We start from the raw sequence: 25,645 nt of genomic DNA on the forward strand, positions 1-25,645 counted from the left end.
GTCTAGGTAGGAAAAATTTTTCGATCGTAATGCTAATCGCGTGATCTTAATGAAAATTGCATCAGGAGAGAGCTCTGTTGTAAAATTTCCATGTTCCTCTCTTCAAAAACGTAGTAATTTCTTCTTTTTTGCCAGAAGAAAGATCACGCAGCCCCTGATACTAAAGAGTGCCCTAGATATAACTATTCGTCCTAACACACTGTAAGTAGAAAAAGATTCTTTGCAATATAGAGCAAACGGAATTTCGACCATATCTTATTCCTTAAAAAAAATTATGTTTGTTATAAATATACAAAACTCCATAACTTTAAAATAACCCGTCAAAAGTTAGAACCATAATGAAATTTTCATAATCAATAAGAGGGGAGTGGTTAAATTTCCCTAGATAGGTTGTTATCCTGATGAAATATATCATGAAATAAATTAGAATCCTAAAATAGAAGTTTCAAGCTGTTGTCTGAAAAATACGAATTTTTCCTGTGATCTTGGATACGTTTTTTTTTTCTTGGGTGATCGGTGACATTAGTGCGCGGTAATGTGTGTGTGGGGGAGCAGTCAAAAAGGCATTTCTCAAAATATTAGAGGGTGATTTTATTGTATTCCAATTTTTTCAAGGAAATTACCGATAAAAGGCTATTTTTCAATGAAAATACAAAAAAAAGGTAAATTTCAAAACCTAGCATTGGCAAAGTGTCTATGGGGGGAGGAAATGCCCCTTCTCCCCTAATTAAGACCATTGGGTGTGATTTTATATATTCTGGAAAGGGTTCATTTGAAAGTATTTTGACTAATTACTCTGAAAGAAAACGTTGTGAACATTCCAGTTTGACATAAATGGTGTCTTAGAGTGTTTTTAGACAAAAGCAACTGACTGGTGATCTAAAAATAAAATAATACTATCCAGACAGACAAAGGTCGTTGAGTAAAAAAGTGTTATCATCGGAGCAAAAGACAACAAAGTACTTAGTTTTCCTGCCTCCCTTCTTTCGGTTTTCAATATTCTTCGTTGCTAATGTGGGATTCTCTTTCAAACTATTCAAATGAGTTAGTAAAAAGGAGAAGTCTTCTTCATGTAAAGAGCAAGATAACGCGTGAAACAAGCAGAAAGAACGAAGGTAAGGAGAATAGGGGGGTCCTTTTTTAACTTGTTCTTGCGCGTCTCGCCTTTTATTTGGGAAGCCCTGAACTTTACTCTAAGCCAAACGTGTTGAGAATTGCTAGCAAGGGCTTTGTTTCCAACACCAAAAAAGCGTTTCTCAGCAATACTATGGAAAATGAAGATCGATAATTGACAAATAAGATTAATTGATAATTTGTTTGTTGTTATAAGTTTTAGAGAAACTTTTACGGTAATGAGAATAGTGAAAAACGAAGTTTCATCTCATTCTTGCAGGTGGTTAAGGTTGTATTTGTGTTTGTGTGTGTCTTCGTTTCTTTTTTTATTTGCTGCTTTCAGCTGCTAATTTATATTTGCTTGGAACATTTTCATCCATTTTCAAAGCCCCTAGTTATTTTGTGTAAGATGGATCGAGATGAATCTGACTATGACTGGAAGTTAAATATTTGTGGCAATAATGTTGATTGAGCCTAAATTCAATTGAGAATCTGGATCACTAAAGAAAAAAAGAAGAAGAAATATTTGGAGTTTTTTTCAGAAATTTTGTTCGATTACGGTTTAAGGAATAAAGCATGTCAGACGAGTAAAACTTGATTTGAATATGCGAATCAGGCTTAAAACGAACAAGTATCTTTTACCGTAAAAAAATAAATGAAACCCAAAATGAACGGAAATTAAATAAACAATCATAGCAAACAAACATACAACAGGGACTAATATAAATGAATAAAGAAATATATAAACGTGTAAAACTGATACAAGCGAATCTTTATTTAAAGGAACATCTACTTTACTCAGTAGCCATCATGAAAGGACTACATAACTGCTTAAGTATATATTCCGGGTAGGCAAAGACCTACTACCTAAAAGTAATGGGGGGCAACACTACAGACAGGACACCTTACTTGTGCACTAAACCGTCCCTATACTACGGACAGGACACCTGACTTTACACCCTTATTTGGGCACTAAAGACTGCCTATACTAAACTGGAGCAGTGACCTATATTAATAAGCATACTAAAAGAGAGATACTTCATTAGTATAACCGGTTTACATAGTAACTAGATCTGGCGAATTACTTACATATTCCTGTCTGGGCATGATTAACCAGATAAAGTAAATCGTTTCATTTGATTCCAAATTGGACTAATAGAATTAATGGTATAGTATTGAAATTTACATAACAGCATCTATATCATATGCATAGTGTAAACGCTTGTATCATTATATTCACGGTAATGAGTGTTTATATCAACATTTCTTTTAGCCGCTTGTATCATTATATTCGTGGGAATGAGTGCTTACATCAACACTTCTTTAGAGGGAACTTATGATCATCCATTTCCCAACCGCAAATGGGTCCAATACCCCTCCCCCCTTTTCTGTACCTAATTTTTTTAACTTCGACTTTTTTTACTTAGAAGTTTATTCAACTTTTTTTTCATGTTTTAAAATGACATAAAATATACTTAAAACAAAAAATTCACTTTTTATATTTTCAAATTCGTAATTTTTTCAATTAGAAAAATAATGTTTGTAGCTTTTCTTTTTTTACTTATGTTTTTTGGACAGAATTTTTTAACTTGGAATTTTTATGCTATTAGCAGATGGTTCTGTCCAGTGATTTTTTTGGAAGGGTGCCGTATTATTATAGGTTGTGATATTGAAAAAAAATTTAGCCAAGTATTTCCAAATCTTGTGTAGTATTACCAAATTCTTGTCTGATGTTATCAAACATCTTACACCACATTATCAGACTATGGCCTGATATAATGAGAATCCTCTATTGCATAATCGAAATCTTACGTGGTATAATCAAAATCAACAAATAAAGACAGACGCAAAGACAAAAAACTCATACAGACACACAGAGTCAGACACCCAACAAACAAAGACAGAGAGAGAGACAAACAAACACCCACTCAGACAAACAGACACATGGAGTGTGAGAGAGAGAGAAAAAAAACACAGACACACACACACAGAGAGAGACATAGAAACGCATGAAGCCAGGCACAGAAATATCCAAACACCCACTCACACCAAAGGCAGAGAGAGACAAGCAAACAGCCACTCACACACATAGGCACAGAGATAGACACACAAACACACAAAGACAGACACAGAGACTAGCAAACAGCCTCTCAGACACATAGCTACAGAGAGAGAGAAAAAAACACTTACCAACACACACAGAGTCAGATATACAAACGTACAAAGACAGACACGGGGACAAGCAAACATCCGCTCAGATAGACAGGCAGAGAGGGATAGAAAGAGACAAAAAGCACACACAAACACACAGAGTCAGACAAACAAAGAGAAACAATCAAACATCCGCTCAGGTATACAGGCACTTTGAATGACAGAGGCAAAAACACATACAAACACAAAGATTCAGACACGCAAACACACAAGGACAGACACAGAGACAATCAAACACCCACTCAGACACTGAGAGGGGGAGACAAGCAAAGAGCCTCTAATACACACCAGCATAGAGAGAGAGAGAGAAACACCTTTAAATAAACACAGATTCAGACATAAAAACACACAAAGACAGACATGGGGACAAGCAAACATCCACTCAGACAGAAAGGCGGAGAGAGAGAGAGGGAGAGAGAGAGAGAGAGAGCAAACACCCGCTCAGAAACATAGACATAGTGAGAGAGACAAGCAAACATCTGCTCAGTCACAGAGACGCAGAGAGAGAGAGACAAAAACACCTGCAAACAATTATTTACTGCTTTCAAGTTAGGCTTGTTTAGGTTCACTTTGAGGAAAAAGATGGGTTTATTAATATAAATAAACAAAACAAGCAAATGGCCCGAAGAAAAACTTAGCGTGGCGGGCAACGTTAAGTGAACTTAACTTTAAGCAGTTGACTCAATGTAACCTAATTGTCGTTAACTAAAACACTCGGGATTTATGCGCTAGTTGAGTTTATTGTGGTCAAAAGTACTTTATTTGTCTCCTTTTCTCTCTCTGATTGTGTGTCTGAGCGGATGTTTGCTTGTCCCCATGTCTGTCTTTGTATGTTTTTGTGCCTGACCCAGTGTGTTTGAAAGTGTTTCTCTCTCTCTCTCTCTCTCTCTCTCTCTCTCTCTCTCTCTCTCTCCTCTCTCTCTCTCTCTCTCTCTCTCTCTCTCTCTCTCTCTCTCTCTCTCTCTCTCTCTCTCTCTCTCTCTCTCTCTCTCTCTCTCTCTCTCTCTCTCTCTCTCTCTCCTCTCTCTCTCTCTCTCTCTCTCTCTCTCTCTCTCTCTCTCTCTCTCTCCTCTCTCTCTCTCTCTCTCTCTCTCTCTCTCTCTCTCTCTCTCTCACTCTCTGTCTTTTTGTCTGAGCGGGTGTTTGTTTGTCTCTCTCTCTATCTTTGTGTCTGACTCTGTTTGTTTGTATGAGTTGTTTGTCTCTTTCACCCTCTGTACCTGTGTGTCTGAGTGACTGTTTGCTTGCCTCTGTTCCTCTCTTTGTATGTTGACTTTGATAATACCATGTAAAGTTTCGATAATGCAATAGATGGTTCTCATTATATCAAGCCAGAGTTAGATAATGTTGTGCAAGGTGATTGACAGTATCATACAAGATTTTGGTAATATCACACAAGATTTGCAAATACTTGGCTCAAATTTTATCAATATCACAACCTCTTATCATATGGCAACCTTCCAAAAAACACTTGACAGAACTATCTGCTAATAGCCTAAAAATTCTAAGTAAAAAAAGAAAAGTGTTACTACAAACATTATTTTTCTAATAGGAAAAATCACGACTAACATATCTATATCATCTTCATTTCGTAACCGAAAATATCGCAAGTGAATTTTTTTGTTTTAAATATATTTTATATTATTTTAAGACATGAAAAAAAAGTTGAAAAAATTTCAAAGTAAAAATATTTAAAATATAAGTTCAAAAACAAATGGGGTACAAAAAAGAGGGCAAAAATTTTGGGAAGGGGCATTGGCCCCTTTGAGGTTGGGAAATGGATGATCATAAAATTCCCTATAAAGAAGTGTTAATATAAGCACTTATTCTCATGCATATTATGATACAAGCGGTTTAACCATGGTATTTAGCGGTTACACCAAGCGGTATCTAGTGTACAGATGCTGTTAAGTAAAGTTCAATACTATATCATAAATTCTATCTGTTCAAATTGAAATCAAATGAAACGATTTACTTTATCTTGTTAATCATACCTAGACAGGAACATGTAGGTCAGTCACAAAATCTAGTTACTACGTAAGTCGGTTATGCTAATGAGGTATCTCTCTTTTAGTATGATTATGTAAATAGTCAATGCTCTAGTTTAGTATAGCCAATTTTTTGTGCCAAAATAAGGATGTAAAGTCAGGTGTCCTGCCTGTAGTAGGCTATAGGTAAGATTTAGTGCCCAAATAAGGTGTCCTGTCTGAAGTATTGCCCCCTCCTATTGCTAAATTTTTTCACTAAATAGGTCATAATTGAATAAAAGAAGCCCTTGAGCTGATGACTGACACAGTTGTATTTTGCACAATATAAAGTTAAGAAGATGTATTTAAAAGCGGCATTGTACAAGTTCCTTAAACGTATATTAGATGAATCCTAAAACTTCAGACGGTAAAAGCATTTAAAAATTGGGTGTTTTACTTGATTCGGAACAATTAAGAAGAGGTAACAAAAAGTCACGTTCCGGCTAATATTGCTAGCTACAATTATCCTTTATCTCTTGGAGAAACGTCGGAAACTTGTAGAAATGTGATGGTGTATGAGAGATGATCAATGTCGCCAATTATTAGAAGCTTTCCTCTACGGGTGGTACCAACCAATTGCATGTCAGAAGAGACATTGTACCAATTTATAACCAAATCTTTTCAATAGATTTGGCTTATGACTTTGTCCCAGTCTTGTTTCAAACCTTAATAGGAAACGCGCAAGGAGAACATTCTGGCAAAGTCCCACGGCAGAATATCAGAGAGCAATGGATAATCTAGTGTATTATCGTTCGACCGGCGGAGGTTCATGAAAACGACCAAAGACAAACAATAAAATACAATTGGAATCATAATCGGCTTATATTTCTATATTAATTTTATCGTAGCTTTTTTCTGTTTTTCAGTTTTCATGTATAAGTAGATTAAAGAACTTTGATTTAGCTGTAGTATTTATGCGAATATTAAAAATAGATAAATTGATTTATTTGCATCAAAAGAAAACATTTTTACTTCAAAAATCCTACATGGGAGGGGGTCTGATCTTCGAGCTGTACCCTGAATTTCGTTTTGCTATAAAATACCTATTTTGTTTTTTGACGATTCCCCCCCCCCTCTTCATTTTGAAGTGAAAATAATTCTTTGCTTTGATTCGTTTAAAGTTCGAAAATAATGTTGATCTGACAACAACTGCCCAAGGAGCTTGAAAAGTATCCTCTAGGTGTATTAAATAAAAAACAAGTTTTTTCAACTGAAAGTAAGGAACAGGAATGAAACTTTACGAACAGAACTTATCCTGTATATGGAAGGGCCAACTGTTCCTCAGACATCAGTCTTGATGCTAAAATCTTGGGTTTTTTTTTATTATTATTACTTCTCATGAAATTCAACGGCCTTATGGTTGAGCAGTCTTTCTTAAAGAATTATGACAAAAAGTCAAACTTTAACATAAAGAGTGAGCGTTGAGGAAGTGGTAGCTTCCCTCATCTAGGGAATTATTTCTGTTTGTTGTAAGTTTTAATATTACTCCTTACATTTACTTGAAATAAGGTTGTTTTTATTTCATTCCAAATCAGGCCAGGAAATCCCCCCTTTATAAAAGTGTTACTGGAAAACATCCCTTGGAGACTTACCTTACCTTAGTTCCTCCTGTGCCGCCAGAGGCACCCAGGGCATCCAAAAAGAGCCGCCAGTCGTCCCTCATATGTGCTGCTGCCCAGACGTCTTCCAACTGGGGTTGGACTATCGCATTGATGTGTTTTAGGTCCCGCTGGTACGTACGACGAAGTGTATTCTTCGGCTTCCCTCTTCTTCGGGTTCCCTCTGGTTGCCACTCCAGTACAGTTCTGGGGAGTCTATCTCCCGCCATACGGATAACATGCCCCAGGTAGCGCCATCTTCGTTGGCGTATGACATCTGTTACCAGGGGCTGGCGCGAGATAGACCGAACAGTCTGGTTGGTTATGTGGTCTCTCCAGTTAATGTTCAGTATTCTGCGAAGACAGTTGTTCTCGAAGGCAAGAATCCTCTTTTCTTGGTGTTGGTTTAGTTTCCAACATTCACAGCTATAAAGGAGGGCGGACATGACGTTACTGTTGAACAGCCTCATTTTCAGTTTCAGGGAGTACTTTTTCGATCGCCACACTGGCTTTAGTCGATTAAAAGCTCCACTGGCTTGTCCAATCCTAGACCCTTGGAGACTCCCCTCCTCATTAATATTCTCGCAATGGAAAATCCTCAGACAAAAAAAATTATGTATATTTCACAAGAACAAATACTATATGCAAAACACTCAAATTGTGTAACTTAGAGCCCTTTTCCTTAGGAGATATTGGGGATATTGTCATCCCCGAAGTCATTTTTATTTGGGCTTTCAACTAGACTAAACCAAATGGTTGTGTTAGAATTTGGATCCGATGTACATAAGGAAAAAATCATTGTGGGAGGGGGTTCTAACTGCCCTCCGATCTTTTTGGTCACTTAAAAAGTACACTGAAACTTTTTATTTCTATTCAAATGAGCCCATTCTCGATCTTCTTGGATTGATTTAATACGATCATGTCCCAGAGAAAAAAAGCAAATAAACACCTGTCCGGGATTTTTATGCTGGCAAAAAAAAACACAAAATTCCACATTTTTGTATTTAAGAGCTTGAAAGCTCTACAGTAGGATTATATCTGATAGTGTTATTTTCATTAAGGTCTTTCGACGTTTTAGGGGTGCTTCCCCACTTTTTCAAAAATCTGGCAAATCTTTTCAGGCTCGTAGTTTTTGATGGGTAAAATTAGTCCTAATAAATTTTATATATTTGGAATCATAGGCAGCGCAATAGCGCTGCCTAAGTAAAGAGCGATGTGGGCATGATGTATTAATTTTGTATAGTAGAAGTTGTTGCAGAAACATCGGAAGGAGCTCATTCAACTGGAAAATTAACATTCTAGTGCTCTTTTTTTTAAGAGTCAAAAGTGATTACAGGGCAACCCATCCCCCTTCTGGGGCCGTTAATTCCCCAAACACATCAGATCAAACTTTTGAGACAGCCATTTCGTTCAGCATGGTTGAAATGTACAAAAACTTTGTCTCTGCGGATGGCAACCCCTCACAGCCCTCGGTTTAAGGCCTATCAGTTATATAATTTGCCCATTGTTTACATATTGTATTTATTATTTGGAAAGAGGGCTTATTTGACCTTTAGTGTTCAAAAAGACCAAGGGTATTCACATGAAGCCTTCAGATAATGCTCAGCAAAGCGTTAAAAACATATTACAAAATAACATGTTAAGAAGGGTGGAGTGAAGACTGTGAACTTCAGAGAGCTAAACATCGACATAAGTTCTAGTTTCGTATTTGGGCCGACTACGGTTATCCAAGGTCAGGCTGTTTATTTCAAATCGTCAAATATATGAAGTGTATATATAGAAATGCTGTACGGCAATGGAAACGGCGTCAAATCTGCAATCATTCGCGGGATATCAAAAATAATTCCCAGCTATTGTGGTGTCACGTGTCAAAATTTACCTCGACTTCTTCATCTGAGAACATCCGATTGACTTATGCTCTTGGGAAAGTAATTTTTCCTCATTATTTCCTGACGATCCAACTCCTCTTGATGCAGCATTTGGATTTATACGTTTGGGTTGTTTTGCAATGCTAGACCATGCTAAAAACTATATCATTATCACGCCAGCTTCTATTCAGGCACATATTCGCTGTCTTAGACCAGGTAAAGCATCGGGTTCGGACGACGTGCAACCCGAACATCTGATGTACGGGACAGTAAAGTTGTTTGAACATCTTGCTATTTTATTTCAGGCTTGTATCGCCCAGCAGCATATTCCTGATGCGCTATGCGAAGGTCTAGTAACGTGCATTTTTAAGAAAAATAAAGACCCGAAATCCTGTGACGCATATAGACCGATTACTGTATGTTCGATGATTGGCAATAGTGTGTACCAGCTACACCACATCTGCTGCTTTTTCTTCTAATACTGCTGCTACCATAATTACTACTATTGAACTGAATCAAAATAGCTTAAGTTCATCAGGTTGTCAAGATGTCCAGGTGGGAGTAGGGTATAGAACATGGCATAATGTAGAAAATTTCCCAGAACATTTATGTTCTTTTAAAACTAAACCGAAAGGGTCTATGCGTATGCTGGTTGTCAATAAGACGTCTCAATAACACCAAGAACGGCTGAGGGTAATAATTTGAAATTGTCAGGGCTACTACTGTTATAACTTCGGCTCTTGCAATTGGCTAATATCAAAAAGTGTAAGTGCGTCAAGGCTGTCAAAATAGAGCAGATACAATGCTTTAAAAAGGGTTTTAAGTTTTACTTTGCTGGCAAACTTGATCAGGTGTAAAACTAAATCAAGGGATAGTATATGTGTCTATATTTTCAAAAGGGCTTATATTATTGAAAATCGCTGAAAAATATTGTCCAACTTATAAAAAGTAAGTTAAAATATGGATTCTTATAGATTTAAAATATAAAATATTAATTTTTAGGTTTAAAATGTTGTTCTCATTACCACTGAAAAAGGCTATGTCGATAAAAATGAACAGAAATTAATATAGAAAGTTTTTCCACTAGAGAACTTTTTCAAAAAAAAAATAAAGAGCTACAGTCTTGACGGCAAGTAGCTGGTAGAATTTGAATTTGTCCATGAACTTTTTTTCTTTTACCGAATCTTTAATCAACAGGGCAAACAAAACCGCAACCACATTATTTTGAACGACCGAGATAGGCTTCATCTGTTTTTAAAGTACTCCATTCTGTTCACATTTCAAATATAAAGTATAACGATAAATAACAGACAAATTCAGCAAACAGAGCATTAAAATGGAAAAATAATACTTGAATTTATTCTCTAAGCCAAAATTTTGTGAAAAAATTAATGAAATCCCTTTTAACTAGTAATTTTTCTCCCCTTTTAACTCGCCTCATTCATTGTATCGAGAGAGAACAAATATTCTTCTTACTCTAAGAAAATTCTCCACAAAAGGTAAAAGAGATATTTTTCCCTACATCAATAAAATGTTAAACAAGTCTGTCCCACTCCTCTTCTTTTTATTTTTTTCTCTCAATTCTCCTTTTTTTTAATCAATTAGTTTTAATATCGACAATTTGATGCTTAAAGTTCTTCTATTCAATTTCTTTCCATACTTTTTGTGCATGTTAAATTCAATTTATTGTAAAGTTTGATATTGGAAAATCTCTACTGCTTTGGAAAATTTAATTAATTGCAGGTTCAGCTGGAAACTTTTCTAAGGAATCATATATACAAAAGCTCTTTCTGGGATGAAATATCTCTTACTTCAACAATGTATTAAAAATTCTTATCACGTACTTAGACGTACGACTAAAATTCTTTAACAGATACTTTAATTGAATGCTACTGAATCTGATGTCACATAATTTTTGTGAGAACCAATTGACCTGTCATAAATCTTTCTGCACCCTAACCTGTCTTTTCCGGAATGGTTAACTTGGCAAAAATATCCTATCGTTTGAAGCATCTAACAGTGAAGGGGAGAAAAACCTAACCAGTGATCGTGGGGCTGTCTATTACGAAATTTTGATCAAATATACTAACTGATCTTGTAACTTGATGCCTTTTAAAGTCAAATAATTCTGTATTAGGAATAAAAAAGTTTAAGAATCTGTCGTTTGAAGCATATTAGCTCACAAGGAAAAACCTTGAAATATCCACTTTTGAACTGAGATGTTTAACAAGACTTTATAGAGGTCATGCAGAATTCGCCAATGCAGTATTTAACCGTTAGCTGGAAAATAACAAGAAATTCTAACTTGCTCTTTCCTTGGCTATTGTTTCTCTTGTCAGGGTTTGGAATGCTAGCATAAGGGCCGCTCTGCGGACAACTCGGATAGATTTTTAAGTATTTCAAGATATGTTGTCATTCAAATTGGCTGGCTTCCTTTATCTCTCAGCTATTCTCATTATCTTTTTTTTCTTCTTTTCTAGAATCCAAAACAAAATAATCTACATCCAGTGTAATATTTATATAGCATTATTTTCCAGTTATAGGTGTAGATTGTTAATGTTTTAAGTTGACTGTTTTAAAGGCAGTTCCATAGTACTACCTAAGTAAAGAGCGATGTGGGCACGATGTTTTTTTTCCAGACCAGGGCACTTGGTATATAAGGAGTTGTCGTAGAAACTTCAAAAAGAGCTCGTTAGATTGGAAATTGAGAAGGCTAGTGCCCTTTTTAATAGTCGAAAGTGATTAGAGGGCAACCGCCCCCCAGGCATATGATTGATCAAAACACATCCATTCAAAATTTTGAGATAGTCATTTGGTTCATCGTTGTTGAAAGGTCCAGAAGTTATGTCTTTAAGGGTGACCACCCTCCCCCTCCTCACAGCAAACAGGGGAAGGGTTTTAAGTTATGCCCTAGGGCATATAAGGTTTATAGAAAGTTATAGATGTAGACTATGTTCCAAACTGGCTGTTTCAAAGGCAGAGCAATAGCGCTGCCTAAGTAAAGAGCAAGGTGTGCACGATTTTTTTTTTTTTTTAGACCAGGGCATTTTGTATAGAAAGAGTTATCGTAGAAACTTCAAGAAGAGATCTTTCAATTGGAAATTGAGAGGACTAGTGCCTTTTTTATATTCAGAAGTGATAAGAGTGCAACCAGCCTCCCCCCTCCAATGCCCATCATTTGCCAAAACACATCCAATCAAAATTTTGAGATAGCTGTTTGGCTCAGCGTTGTTGAAAGGTCCGAAAATTATGTATTTGAGGATGATAACCCACCCCCTTCCCACAGCCCCCAGGGGAAGGGTTGTAAGTTGTGCTCTGGGGCATATAAGGTTTATATAGAAAGGGTGGTCATATAAACTTTGGGGTGTTCATTGGCCTAGTAATTGGAAGTTCTAGGGCTCTTTTTAAGATTCAAAAGGATCTGAAGGTAGCTACTCCATCCCCCTTTTTTGGTTTTAGACCAGGGCACTTAGTATAGAAGGAGTTGTCGTAGAAACTTCTAAAGGGGCTCATTTGATTGAAAATTTCAACGTCTATTGCCTTTTCTAACAGTCCAATATGATTAGAGGCAATCAGCCCCCTCCCCCTTTACGCCCATTATTTACCCAAATACATCCAATCAAAATTTTGAGATAGTCATTTTGTTGAGCGCAGTTGAAAGTTCCAAAAATTATGTCTTTGAGGATGACAGACCCCCCCCCGCCCCCGCAAAGCCCTCAGGGAAAGGGATGTCAGTTATGCTCTGGGGACACATAAGGTTTTTATAGGAAGGGTGTTAGTTTAAATTTCGGAGGAGGCTCCCTGGACTAGTAACCGAAAGTTCTACGGCTCTTTTTAAGATTTAAAGTGCACTACAATAATTTGCACTTTACTGAAAATAAAATGTATTTTAAATATTTTCACTTTTTCGACTTCAATAAATAAATAAATTCTTGAAACTTTAAGGGATGAATATCAGTACATGTATATTAAACTGACAACGTACAGTCATTTGTTTTTGTTCGTTTTTTTCAGTAAAATGAAAATTATGTTCCAGTCGTGAGACTCGGTCATTCATTGTAATTTTTTTCGTTTTTGGTTTTCTTTATTTATTTATGATGATTTGTGGTAATTTTACGCTTGGAAGATTATCTGACTTTATTTCTGCTTATTTTGATCTGATGGAACCCTTTTCTTTTCTTTGAAAAACTTGGTTTATGGATAAAATTTTAAATTAATTCACTATAAAATAATAACAGGTTGTTATCGTTATTGTATGATAAATATACAACAATTCCACTTATTGTCTTTCCCTGTTCACCCCCATTAGATGTCTATTTCTTCTTCACTCCCTTCCAAAGCAAATTTGAATCAAATTTTTCTGCTAATAACAGATAAGTAGCGTTCTTGTTTTTTGTTGAATAATTTAATAAAAAGTATTCAAAGTTTTGAAAAGTGAAAAGCCATATTAAAACCAAAAACGAACAGAGAGAAAGTCGTATAATAATTCAGGCTTAAAGGATATCAAAAATTAATATCTAAATAAACTTTAAGATAGAGATTAATAATTTTCGAAGCAACCTTTTCGTTTCTTGAAGCAATGTCTTGAACTGAAAAACAATAAATAATTTAACAATTGGTTTTCTATGCATTTGAAAAGGCTATTTTTAAAATGAAGAAAGTTATGGATATTTATGGATACAAATTACATCGAACAGTTCGTGGTAACGAACTGTAGTAAGGAGCGACCCGGCTCAATAGTAACCAACACTGTAAAAATGGAATTTTGATACCAATAGTTTCATCAAAAGAATTGCATTTTAATGCTGATTTTAAATATATAAGTTTCATCAAGTTTAGTCTTATCTATAAAAAGTTACGAGCCTGAGAAAATTTGCCTTATTTTAGAAAATAGGGGGAAACCCCTAAAATTCATACAATCTTAACGAAAATCGCACCATCAGATTCAGCGTATCAGAAAACCCTAATGTATAAGTTTCAAGCCCCTATCTACAAAAATGTGGAATTTTGCATTTTTTGCTGGAAGATTTTTTGCCTTGGCACACTTATATATTTATACTTATCATTACTTATCGTTCCTATATTTTATTTCTGATAATTTTTCATATCATACCGGAAATCTCTCCTTCTTAGAAAAATTTTGTAAAAATATCCCCTCCCCTGTTGATAGTTGCTCCCGTGAACAATTTTCCAATCGAAAGTTTTCCCCGCGGAAAATACCCTCCAAGGAAAAATCCTCTAGGCAATTCCAGCCCTGCTGAAAATCTCCTCCGGACAACTCCCCCGGAACGTCTCCATATGCAATCTTCAATCGGCAAAGAGAAAGTAAGACAAATAGGAGAAATTTCACTTAGGAATTCTGGCAAATCCCCCCAGTGTAGAGTTTTTCCTTGGAAGCTCACTCCCGAAAACATCCCTCCCCACGATAGAGTCTCCCCGTGGGAAAAGTCCTCCCGGAAAATATTAGTATGCTTCTCAATAACAAACACTATACGTAAACAATGGGCAACTTTCATAACCTACAGCCCTTTCCTAATGGGCTCTAGGGATTATGCGACCCCAAGGGCATAGTTGCTGCCCCTTTTAACTATCTTGCACATTATGGCTGTCGCAAAATTTTTTGTAGTAGAGCCTAATTACTGGGCACCAGGAATAGGTTCAGCATGGCATCGCTATGAAACTCGAATTGCCGCAGTGGAACCTATATTATTTTTGTGTCATCGGAGAATTTCTTTGCTTTCATTTAAGCAAAGCTAATCTAAAGGATATTCAAGAGCAAGTCACATTTGACCATACACGCGATATGCTATGTCAAACACGGAAAATTATGCAGGCAAGACACCACCTGTAGCAAACACACGGAAAATTATTATGGCTCATTGCAACTTTTGTGACGTTGCGAATCGGTTCGGTCTATTTTTCTCATCTTTTTTTATTTTTCATTTAAATTTTTTAGGCTATCAACATTTATTTTGAAAGCCAACTGAAAAAAACTAGTCTGCAGTTCTTGAAATCTGCTTTTGAAAGAAAAAATTGCGGCCCTTTTTGGGGTTTTATTTGCACAAGTACATTTGTATTACGTTAGGCTCCAAACAAGGACTGGCGGCTTTGGACTTCAAACTAATCAATAACTTGGTCCATTGTCGAGCTCCTAACCATCCTCCAACTCCGAAAAACAGCGTTTGCCTCTTATTCGGGCCCCTTTTTGGAGAGATGACTGTATCCCCAAATTAAAATTTTCCTTGTATATTAGGTTCAATAGGCATATGGACTTACGGTTTTAAGTTTAAATCTGTTCAGAAAATAAGCTTTAATTGGCTTTTTTGGTGAATATTCAGGTGAAGATTATTTTGTTGATTGGAGTTCTATTGGCCCAAGAAATTTTGAGGTATAGTGTCAAGCAAATCGAAAAAAAGTTTCTTTGCCAAAGCCCCCATCTTCTCTTTATTGGTATATCTGGATCCTCTTGGCCCAGCGGCCTAAGGTCCATTTGGCCAGCAACTTAAGGTTTTAAAGTTCAAGCCATTCAGAAAAAAAATACTTTCACCAGCTCTTTTTGGGGCCGTGTTTTGAGTCCGGCACGCATATTTTTTCCTTTTTTTTGAATTGGTATTCCCTTAAATCAGGTCTTCCAGATATAAGTTCCATTCTCACTGAGAAATATAGTGTTCTGACTGAATTTTTAGTGGACTCATGTTCCCGACACAAAATTTTCTTTTGTACTTAGTTCTTTTGGCCAAGGAACTTGCGGTTGTAAGTTTCCAGCCGTTCAGCAGAAACGTTTCTGGTCTTTTTGGGCTTTTTTTGGCTCTGTTTTCCTTAGAATTCTTCTGTGTTCTTTCTAAATTGACGTCTCTTTAGCCTAAGGACTTGACGACCAAAATTAGAGCCGACCGGTGCTTCCAAACAATTATTTTTTTACATTATGTTCCACTTGGCTAAAGAGCTTGCGGCTGTAATTTCAAACTACTCAGGGGCAAAATCCTTCCTGGACCTTCTGGCCCAAGAAAGATCCCTGAATGTGTTCAGCCAATCAGATAGCCAAGACTAAGCATGACTCTCTTCTCCACCACAAAACCTATGCTGTGAGCAACTGACAATTTGCACAAGTGCTTCAGGGCTAATATTATCCCGAAGGCATATTTATTGGACCTTTGAATGATTTTGAACAAATGACTGTCTCAAATTTTTATCTCATACGACAGGGGGGGTATGGAAAGCCAAGGAGCAAAAAGGGCACAAGGTGGAGACTAATTGCCATCCAATCCCTTTGGCCTCTGAACAAACTTTAGAAAATTCAATTTCCAGTTGGATAAGCTGCTTTCAAAGTTCCTGCAGCCATTCTTTCCATAAGAATTGACTGGGGGGGATGATGAATAGAGGCATATGACTCTTTACTTAGCAATACTAGAGTATTGCTTCTGGTATATTTGAAATGGATCAATATAACCTATCTTCATAAAAATCACATTACATGTGCAGTTTAATTAGTGAATGTGGAATGAGAGGGAGAACTGAAAGAAATAAACATAAAAGAGGTGCAGCATAATTAATACTTAAAAAAAATTTGTGAAGTGTTTATTTCTGCTTCTTGCACTTCTATCAAGGAGACAACCAAATATTATAATCGAATATATGACATTTATGAATAAGATTTAAGTAGTAGCTAGTTACAACTAATGTATGGCTGGATTTGTTGCTATTTTATTCTTTCATGGGAAGCAAATGATCAATAGCAGTAGCCTGTGATCAGGTGTGCAGGCATAAGTTCCTTTCTTGAGGAGAAATGGGCGGGAGTTGAAGTTTAAAAATCTGAAAAATAGAAAAAGAGCTGACACATAGTGCGAACATGCAAAAATAGACTTTCTTTCTTCTTTTTTTTTTATTTTGATGTTTTCTCAGTGTATTCAGTCGTGTTAGCTTTTTGTCGTTTTACTTGGCAGTGCTTACAAAACCAGAGTAGGCAATGAGTAATAGTCATAGTCAGTATGCGTTTAGAAATTAATGCAAGGTTTTAAAGAATGCCAGCTATATATTCCTTAAAATTGCTTTATTAGTTCTCTTTCTTTCTTCCGTTGATCTGCTTAACTTCTGTAGCTAAACTGAATAACAATGACTAAACCTGTAATAAACTTCATTTTGACTTTCACCGCTACAATCCCATATTACCTTAACATATTTATTTTATATACAGTTTTTAACCTGTTCATTCTTTCCATTTGTGCATTTTAAGTAGGCTTTTAACTACTATACCTTTGCTCAGTATGCATATAAAACACCGTGAACAAGTTAAGAATCTATCAAAAACTAAGCATAGGACAAAAAAGGATGTCTATCTCAAAGTAAAATTACACATTTTCTGTGTGCTTTTTCTATTGTATGACATAGAAATAATTTTTGATATCTATTTGTTATCTATAATCTTTGAGGGACAAATTGATACCCATAATGTATTAAAATCTTCATTACTGACGTCAAGCAATATTTTTGTTTGGATTCTTGGAGCCAAGATACACTAAAAAAAAAGTCAAAAGAGCCTAAAAACAATATATCTCTCTAAAAATGGGCATTCTCACCATAATTGGTAAGAATACCATTTGTTTTGTAAAAAAAAAAAAAAAAATAATTGATTGACAATTAGCTAGGATTTTGTAGATGGCGATACTACAAAGAAGTTTTCATCCCAAAAAACTCAAGTTGGGCAATGGTATTACTCGTAGGTCCTGGTTTCAACTTTCGTGTAAAACGATCATCTAAGTAGGCTATCGTAGTTTGAAACTTGCTATTAACTATACAACCAACCCTTATCTTCGATTCTTCTTTCTTTTTCTTTTTGTGACTTAACTTATGTTTTTTTTCTTCACCTTTTATTTTCCATATTTTTGTTTGTTTATCTCTCAAATTATAAGGTTTGCGCTCAATGCTAGTATATGCTCCTCCCTTTTTGTCCTCCCTATTATTCTTTATTGCCGCATTCTGTATCAGTTTTTCATGAATTGTTTGTAATCGTATTTTAGCAAGATTTCGTATTTACTAACCCAAATTAGTAATTTTCATTTTATTTTTAGATCTGGTTTTACGTTTTCACTCTTCGGATGAGACCCATTAGTCAGTTAATAGTTGATTAATAAAATATTGTCAAAACGATAAAGTATGGTGAATAGTAAAAGCTTTGAATATAATTCCTGCTTGTACTTTGACAAATTTATTATATCTTAATAACTAACTTGTTCATAAATTCTTTTTCATCAGGAAGTTCCTTTTGTAATGATCCGATCAGATGGAAACTTCACAGGAAACGATCGCTACGAAGGATTTTGTATTGATGTATTGAAAGAAATTGCTGAAATGGTTAATTTTAATTTTACAATAAAAGAAGGCCATGATGGCTGGTATGGAATCTACAATCCTGAATCGAAAAAATGGAATGGTCTTGTTTTAGAGCTTATACAGAAGGTATTTGTGCATCTGTGAGTGATCATGCATGAATCTGTCTGAAGCTGTCTTCAAATACCTTTGCTGACAAAGATGATTAAATGGTCTCAAAATTATTTACCGATTCAGTTTGATAAGATTAATTCAAACAGTTTGTAATAAGGAACACTAAATTCAGAGCGAATCGTTCTAATGTTAACCTAAATTCTAATAAACGAATATTGAATATCTACACAACTGGAAAGTCTTTCTCTTACTCTGAATATAAGAAATTAAGTTTAAAGTAACTCATTGACAGCTAAGAGCCTGAAATAATTTGTCAGAACTTAGATACAGGAGGAAAATGCCCCCAAACTGGACTTTGGCTCAAAGGAATTTACGCTATCACATTATGCATATCGAAGGGTCCTATTGTTGAGATTGTAAACCCCTCTCTACGAAATACAAAAAAAAATGTTGATTTTTTTCAAGAAGAATAATGAAGGATGTGTGTTTATTCGTCGTTTTGTTGTTTTGTGTTTCTTTTTTTTCTCTTCTTCCAAGGGTGATAAAATTCATTTGAGGCTTTTCTATTGAATATCATAAAATTATTTAGCATGTTGAAGTTTCACATCAAAGATTAGAGAGTTTGATTAAAGGAGCTTTGTGTAATTTGAGAGGGAGGGCCTTAGGCCTCAAATTACTATTTTTGGCCCAATTTTTCAAAAATTTCATTAGCCCTTCAGGTAAATAAAAAGGAAAAATAACCTCCTCTATTCTGCGGAGGAAATCTCTGATATACTTGGACTCAATATGAAAAATGGGTGGTATGGGTAAACATCTCCCCTCTTATTGCAGAAATACTTCAAGCGTATCACAACATATTATGAAGCATGCTTAACCATGTAAAAGGGTTAGGTAGACTTAAGAGGATTATGGATCAACAAGTTGGTATTAAAAAACTCTTAGCAAAGAGCTTTCCTTGTTGAAATACAAAATTCATATTTTCTCAAAGTATTATGAATTCTTGTATGTAATTCTAAATTAACATATTCGTTTTTTTTTTTCAGGGGTGTCTGTATCAAACAATTCGTTGTAGTCAGTGTGTCGATTGTGGGAGAGGGTGTGCTCCCTCTATATGTCTCCCATAGATTTATAGAACACCTTTTGTACAGTATTTTCATTAAAAAAAACGACAAACTCTCCCCCTAGTTTTTTAAAATATATTTCCCTATCCTCAAATGCTTGTGCATGGACGCCAATGGTTGCTGTCTGTCTCAAGAAGGCTGATTTGAGCAAAAATTTTAAGGTTTAGTGCTGTTTTTATCTAACAAAAGAAATCACATACTTTCAAAATGCTGATAGACACTGAAATTCTGAACAACGGAGCTTTGATTAAAATATAAGCATCAACACATTAATTTTCTGTTCTCATTATCAAACTGTTCAAGGTAACGAACTGTAAGTGATGAGCCACTGGGGCGAATAATAACTAAAACTCTATAAAAAGAAAATTTGATTATAATTAATATATGAAAAGAGTGGAATTTTTATGCTAATTTAAAAAAAAATTCATTAATTTTAATATTACCCGTCAAAAATTTCAAGCCTGAGAAAAATTTACATGATTTTCGAAAGGGGAAAGTAATCATACAGTTCGTGGTGACAAACTATAAGTAAGGAGCGACTCGGCTCAATAGTAACCGAAACTTTAAAAAGTGTAATTTTATCATCAATATATAAAAAAGAATCAGCTTATTATGTTAATTCCAAATATGTAAGATTCATCGAGTTTAGTGTTACCCACCAAAAGTTACGAGCCTGAGAAAATTTGCCAAATTCTTGAAATGGGGGGGGAATACCCATTGAAATTCAAGGAATTTGGATAAAAATCACCCCATAATATTCAGTGTACCAAAGAACCCTACTGAAGAGGTTTCAAGCTCCTATCTGCAAAAATATGGAGTTTTGTTGTTTTTGCCAGAAGACACGGATGCGTGTTTATTTGTTGTTGTTTTTTGTTTTTGTTTTTCCAAGGGTGATCGTATTGAAATAATGGTCCTAGAAGATCGTGAGTGGATGCATTCAAAAAGAAATAAAAAAGTTCTAGTGTCCTTTTTAAGTGACGAAAAAGGCTGGATTGCAACATGGCCCTATCCCACACCCATTTTCCCCCAAAAATTATCAGATCAAAATTTTGAGATAACTATTTTGTTCATTATAGTTGAAACATCAAGTAACTATGTTTTTAGATGTAAAATGACGCCATAGTCAGTGGAGAGAGCCCTATAAGATATGAAATTTGCCCATTGTTACGTATAGTATTTGTTACTGGGAAGTATACAGACATTTTTCAGGGGGGTAGGTGGGTGTGCTTGGGATGAATTTCTATAGGGAGAATCTTCCTTAGGAAGAAAAATTTCTGGGGGTGAATTTCCCGGGGGAAATTTTACTCTGGGGGATTTGACAGTTACTATGTTAAATTCTGTTTGGTTGTATTACATTCTCTTTGCCAAATTTTTCATGCGGAGATTTTCTGGACGAATTATCCGAGGGCTATTTTCCGCGTGTTTTGATTTCTAGGAAATAATTTCCACGGAAGGGGGCATTTCTGGAGTGATCGAAAAACCAATTAGAGGTTAAAGCCTTATTCAAATGAAAGAATGCCAAGGAGAATTTTTTAGGCTGAATGGTGCGCAAACAATTTTACAGGCAGGGGAGGTTCTCAGCGAGGATGGAACTGTCTGGCGGAATTCGACGGGGGGCGGGTCTTTACGTTGGATGAAATCTCAACGGAGGTGTTTTCCTTGAGAGGGAGGGGTATATTTCATAGAGTGTGAGCCAGATTTAGCGGCATTATTTGCAAACCGAAAAGAAATTATTCTAAATATGAAGGGTTGCTCCCTCCTCAGTACATTGCTCTTTACGCTAAAGTTTGGCTGTTTGTCCAAATTTTTTAAGCGATGTTACTGAAAAATGGGGTCGTTTAATTAGAATAGCAAGCTTTATTAAAAGTGCTAACAGCTTTAGCGTAAAGAGCAAGGTATTGAGGAGGGGGTAATCTTTCATAGACAAAATAAATATGCGAAAATTAATATGCAAATTTCGTTTTAATTTCTTATGTACTGTGAGCCAAATTCGAACCTGCATTAGTTGAAAAATGTTCAGAAATTACATTCGAAAAAACATATCTTTTTAACTGAAAGTCAGGAATGACATTAAAACTTAAAACGAACAGAAATTATTCCGTATTTGAAAGGGGTTGCCCCGCTCAACGCCTCACTCTTTATGCTAAAGTTTGACTCTTTGTCACCACTCTACTTTTTAAAACAATAAACGTAAAGAGCGAGGCATTGAGGGGAGGACAGCCACTATGTATATACGGAATATTTTCTGTTCGTTTTAAATTTTAGTGTCACTCCTTACTTTCAATTAAAAAAAAAACATGTTCTTTTTAATTGAATATTCTCATGAATCAAGGGGTATTAAATTTAAATCTCTACACTATGGACTACTTAAAAGTGTTGGTAGAACTCTTAATTTTCTTGATGAAAAGCCCTCTCCCGACGCTGTTGGACCATTACGATACGATCAGCCCTGCAATAAAAAACTAATAAACACGTATTTTTGATCACCATTTACGGGAAAAAATCAGATTTTTTTTATACGGGCTTAAAACTTCCAATATATGAAGTTTATTCCAATATTGGAAGTTATCTCATCCAGATCCCTCATCCTTTTAGGGATTTCCCCCTTTTTTGAGAATGAGACAAATTTTCTAAGCTGTCTAATTTTTGGTGTGTAATTTTGAACCTAGTTAATTTATGTAATATAATCACATTCTTTTGACATCCATGGAAATGCACTTTTTGACATATTAGGCAGCCCCCTCCCCCCACACTAAAGAAATCACCCAGTGATCTTCCTCCAAAATCAAGTGAACCCCTCAAAAAAAAGTGATTAAATTTAGTTAAATGAAGGCTTAAATAAATGTGTATATTAACGGTTTATTTTGTATGGACTACGTGACTCTTTAGGAACGAAAGCAGCACCATGCGGCCTTGCAGCCTTACAAACTAAAAGCTTAAAATATAGATTTTGACGTTTTTTAATCGATTGGCTTTTTCAGAATTTTCAGTCGATAAGAACCTGCCCTTTTCTCGGGTGAAATTGTACTTCTGGAAAAAAAAAGCTAACTTGCTGTGGCCCAATTTTTTGGCTGTGTAAAAGGGAACTAATATTTATAATTTCCGACCAAGTGAGCCTTCTCTCAATTTTCTAGGATTATTGGTTTGCCACGAGCGCTTTCAGGGAAAAAACAAACAGACAAACAAACAAACACGCATTTCCTTCTAAAAAAAGTAAAATACTACATTTTTGAAGCTAAGAACTTGAGGCAACTACGAAAAGACTCTTTAATTTGACAAATTTGATGGTGTACTTTCCTCAAGAATTTATACCCTTTTAATGATGTTTTCTTCCTTTTTTGAAAAACAGGCCAATTTTCTCAGGAAATAGTAGTGTTTGATGAAGTTATTGTTTTCTTTTTGCATGTTCAATATTTACTATTATTTTGCATGACATGACTGTTTCGTTTAATGTCAAAAAGGAATCAGTCTTCAACCATGGAGCAGAGAGTATTAAGCTATCAAAGAATCCGACAGGACAATGCACACTTTGATTCCCAGTACTGGCACTTTTTAAAATCCAATGTATCCACCTATACTTCTGCGAGGGCCATAGGGGGTATACTAGAGCCAATTGGAGTTACCAGTACCTCACGTCTGTTCTGAAGAGTATTTGGTATTGCGTAATCATTCAATTTATCGCTGGAACAATGCGACGAATATAACCGCCATGTACTATGGCGTAAGGTATCTCAGCCTCCGGTTCCTAGTCTGTCGAGCAATTTGTATTGCGTAATCATTCATATTGGAGTTGGTTTTCTGATAAATGTTATCAGTCAATTGTTTCCGGGCCCCTTTTTTGGTATCGTTCCAAGAATATGCATGCCACAGTGATTCAAGAAGCTTGATGGACAGAAATATTCTTTTAATGGTCAATGGCACTTGTTTCAATCCCAAAAAACTGTAATGACCACAGCTGGCCAGATATCCTTTTTGTAATTTAATGGTCCAGTGCACACTGGTTTTCCATAGCCGCACTTGCGCATGAGTTTCGGCCCAAAATCCCCCTCCGGGGGTCCCAAATACCCCTCGTATTTTTGTCCCCCACCCAACTTTTTTTGGACTTTGAATTTTTTATTTGTTGGGACTTTTTAACTTAGAATTTTTGGGGGGACTTGAAATTTTTTTGAACTTCCAATTTCTTAACTATAATGCCTCACTGTTTACACTAAGACGTAAAACCAAGACCAGAAAAGAGACACACAGACAGACCTAAAAAAGAGACACAGACACACATACAGATGGACAAAAAACGCAGAAAAAGAGACAAAAAGACATTAAGACCGACAGAAAAAGACACAAAGACACACAGACAGACATACAAAAAACACACAGAAAGAGAGAAAAAAGACATGTAGACAGACAGACAAAAGACATATAGACACATTGGCAGATAGAAAAAAGATGTAAAGACTCCCAGGTGGAAATAAAAACACACTAACAGAAAGAAAAAGACACATAGACAGATAGACAAAAAGACTCACAGACATACATGCAGACAGACAAAAAGACACACATACAGACAGACCACACAGATAGACAGAAAAAGTCACATGGACACGCAGAAAAGACATACAAAAAGACGCATAGACACACAGACAAACGAACAAAAAGACCCACAGACAGACAGACAGAAAGACACATAAACATACAGATAGACGGACAAAAAGACACTTAAGCACCCAGACAGACAGAAAGAGACAAAGATATGCATGCAGATAAGAAACATAGACAAACAGAAAAAGAGTCCAAAAGACAGACAGGCAGACAGAAAAAGACACATAGCCATACAGACAGACATAGAAAAAGACACATAGACACAGAGAGACACAAAAAAGACACATAAACTCACAGACAGACGGACAAAAGACACATAATCACGCACACAGACACAAAAAAGGTATATAGACCCACAGACAGATAAAAAGACACATAGACACACAAAAAGACATCGGACAAGGCACACATATAGAACGAAAAACACATACTGACAGGCGGAAAAAAAAATAGACACACAGACAGACACATAAATACACAGACAGACATGTTAAAAAGACACAAAGACACACAGAGTGACATACGGAAAAAAGGTACACAGACAGACGCACAAAAAGACACATAGACAGACAGACCAAAAGACCACATAGACACGCATACAAAAAGACAGACAGAAAAAACACATAGACACACACTGACAGACACATAGATACACAGGTAGACATATTAAAAAGGCACATAGACACACAAACAGACAGAAAAAAACACAGAGATACACAGACAAACGGGTAAACAGACGCACGGGTAAACAGACAAATAAGCATACGGACACAAAAAAACGCACAGGCACACAGACACACCAACAGATACACAGACAAAAAAACATTGACAGACAGCAAAACACATAGACACACAGACCAAAGGACAAAAAGACACGCTGGCAGACCGAAAAAGGATACATAGACACAGGGACAGACGAACAAAATACACACAAACACGCAGACAGATAGACAAAATACACATAGACATACAGACAGACATACAAAAGACACATAGACACACAGACAGACAGACGGACAAAAGGACACACAAAAAGATACATAGACAGGCAGACTAAAATACCACATACACACGAATACAAAAGGACACATATACAGACAGAAAAAAGACACAAAGACACGCAGACAGAATGAATGAAGGAATGAATGAACTTTATTACCCGTAAAGTATAAAAAACACAAAGTACGGAGTATTATGAATAAATAAACAAAAACAAATACGATAAACAGCGAAGAAATACAAAATTGAAACTAACAATAGACAATATGGATTAATCAACCAGTATCAATATGGAAAAAAGGCTGCAGAGGGTCATAAACGTGAATAAAGTTGACAGTCTTTTTACATAAATCATCACTGGAAGACCGAATCCGAGAAGGAACATCTACTAAACCAAATTGAGCAATTATTTTTTTTGTTTCGGTGCCATCTAGGAAGCCAGAGGAGGAATTTGCAATATCTGAAATAAGCCGTGCGTAGAGTATGTCGATCTTTCTTAGGAAACAGATGAGCCATGCCTAATAAAAACAAAAGCACAGGGGCGCAATAAGCGTTATAAATCATGCACAAACCGTTGCGATTATAACGGCTTTTGTTTGGGGATATTTTTCCGTAAGCGACGCGTAGGTTTTTCACGGCTTGATTCACTAGGGATGAGCAGGTAGCGGAAA

The 25,645-nt window shown here is 35.9% G+C and overlaps 1 protein-coding gene across 1 annotated transcript in view; it reads left to right on the forward strand.

Annotated features, from left to right (window-relative positions):
• Nucleotides 1–25,645, forward strand: part of LOC136039408 (glutamate receptor ionotropic, kainate 2-like) — a gene marked incomplete in the record, with an annotated part of 174,727 nt that overhangs the window by 118,964 nt on the left and 30,118 nt on the right. The window contains 1 exon segment of the mRNA XM_065723135.1: nt 18,070–18,273. Coding sequence (XP_065579207.1) covers nt 18,070–18,273 — 204 coding nt within the window.

The sequence above is a fragment of the Artemia franciscana genome, chromosome 2, assembly GCF_032884065.1.
Source record: "Artemia franciscana chromosome 2, ASM3288406v1, whole genome shotgun sequence".
Lineage (NCBI taxonomy): Eukaryota > Metazoa > Arthropoda > Branchiopoda > Anostraca > Artemiidae > Artemia > Artemia franciscana.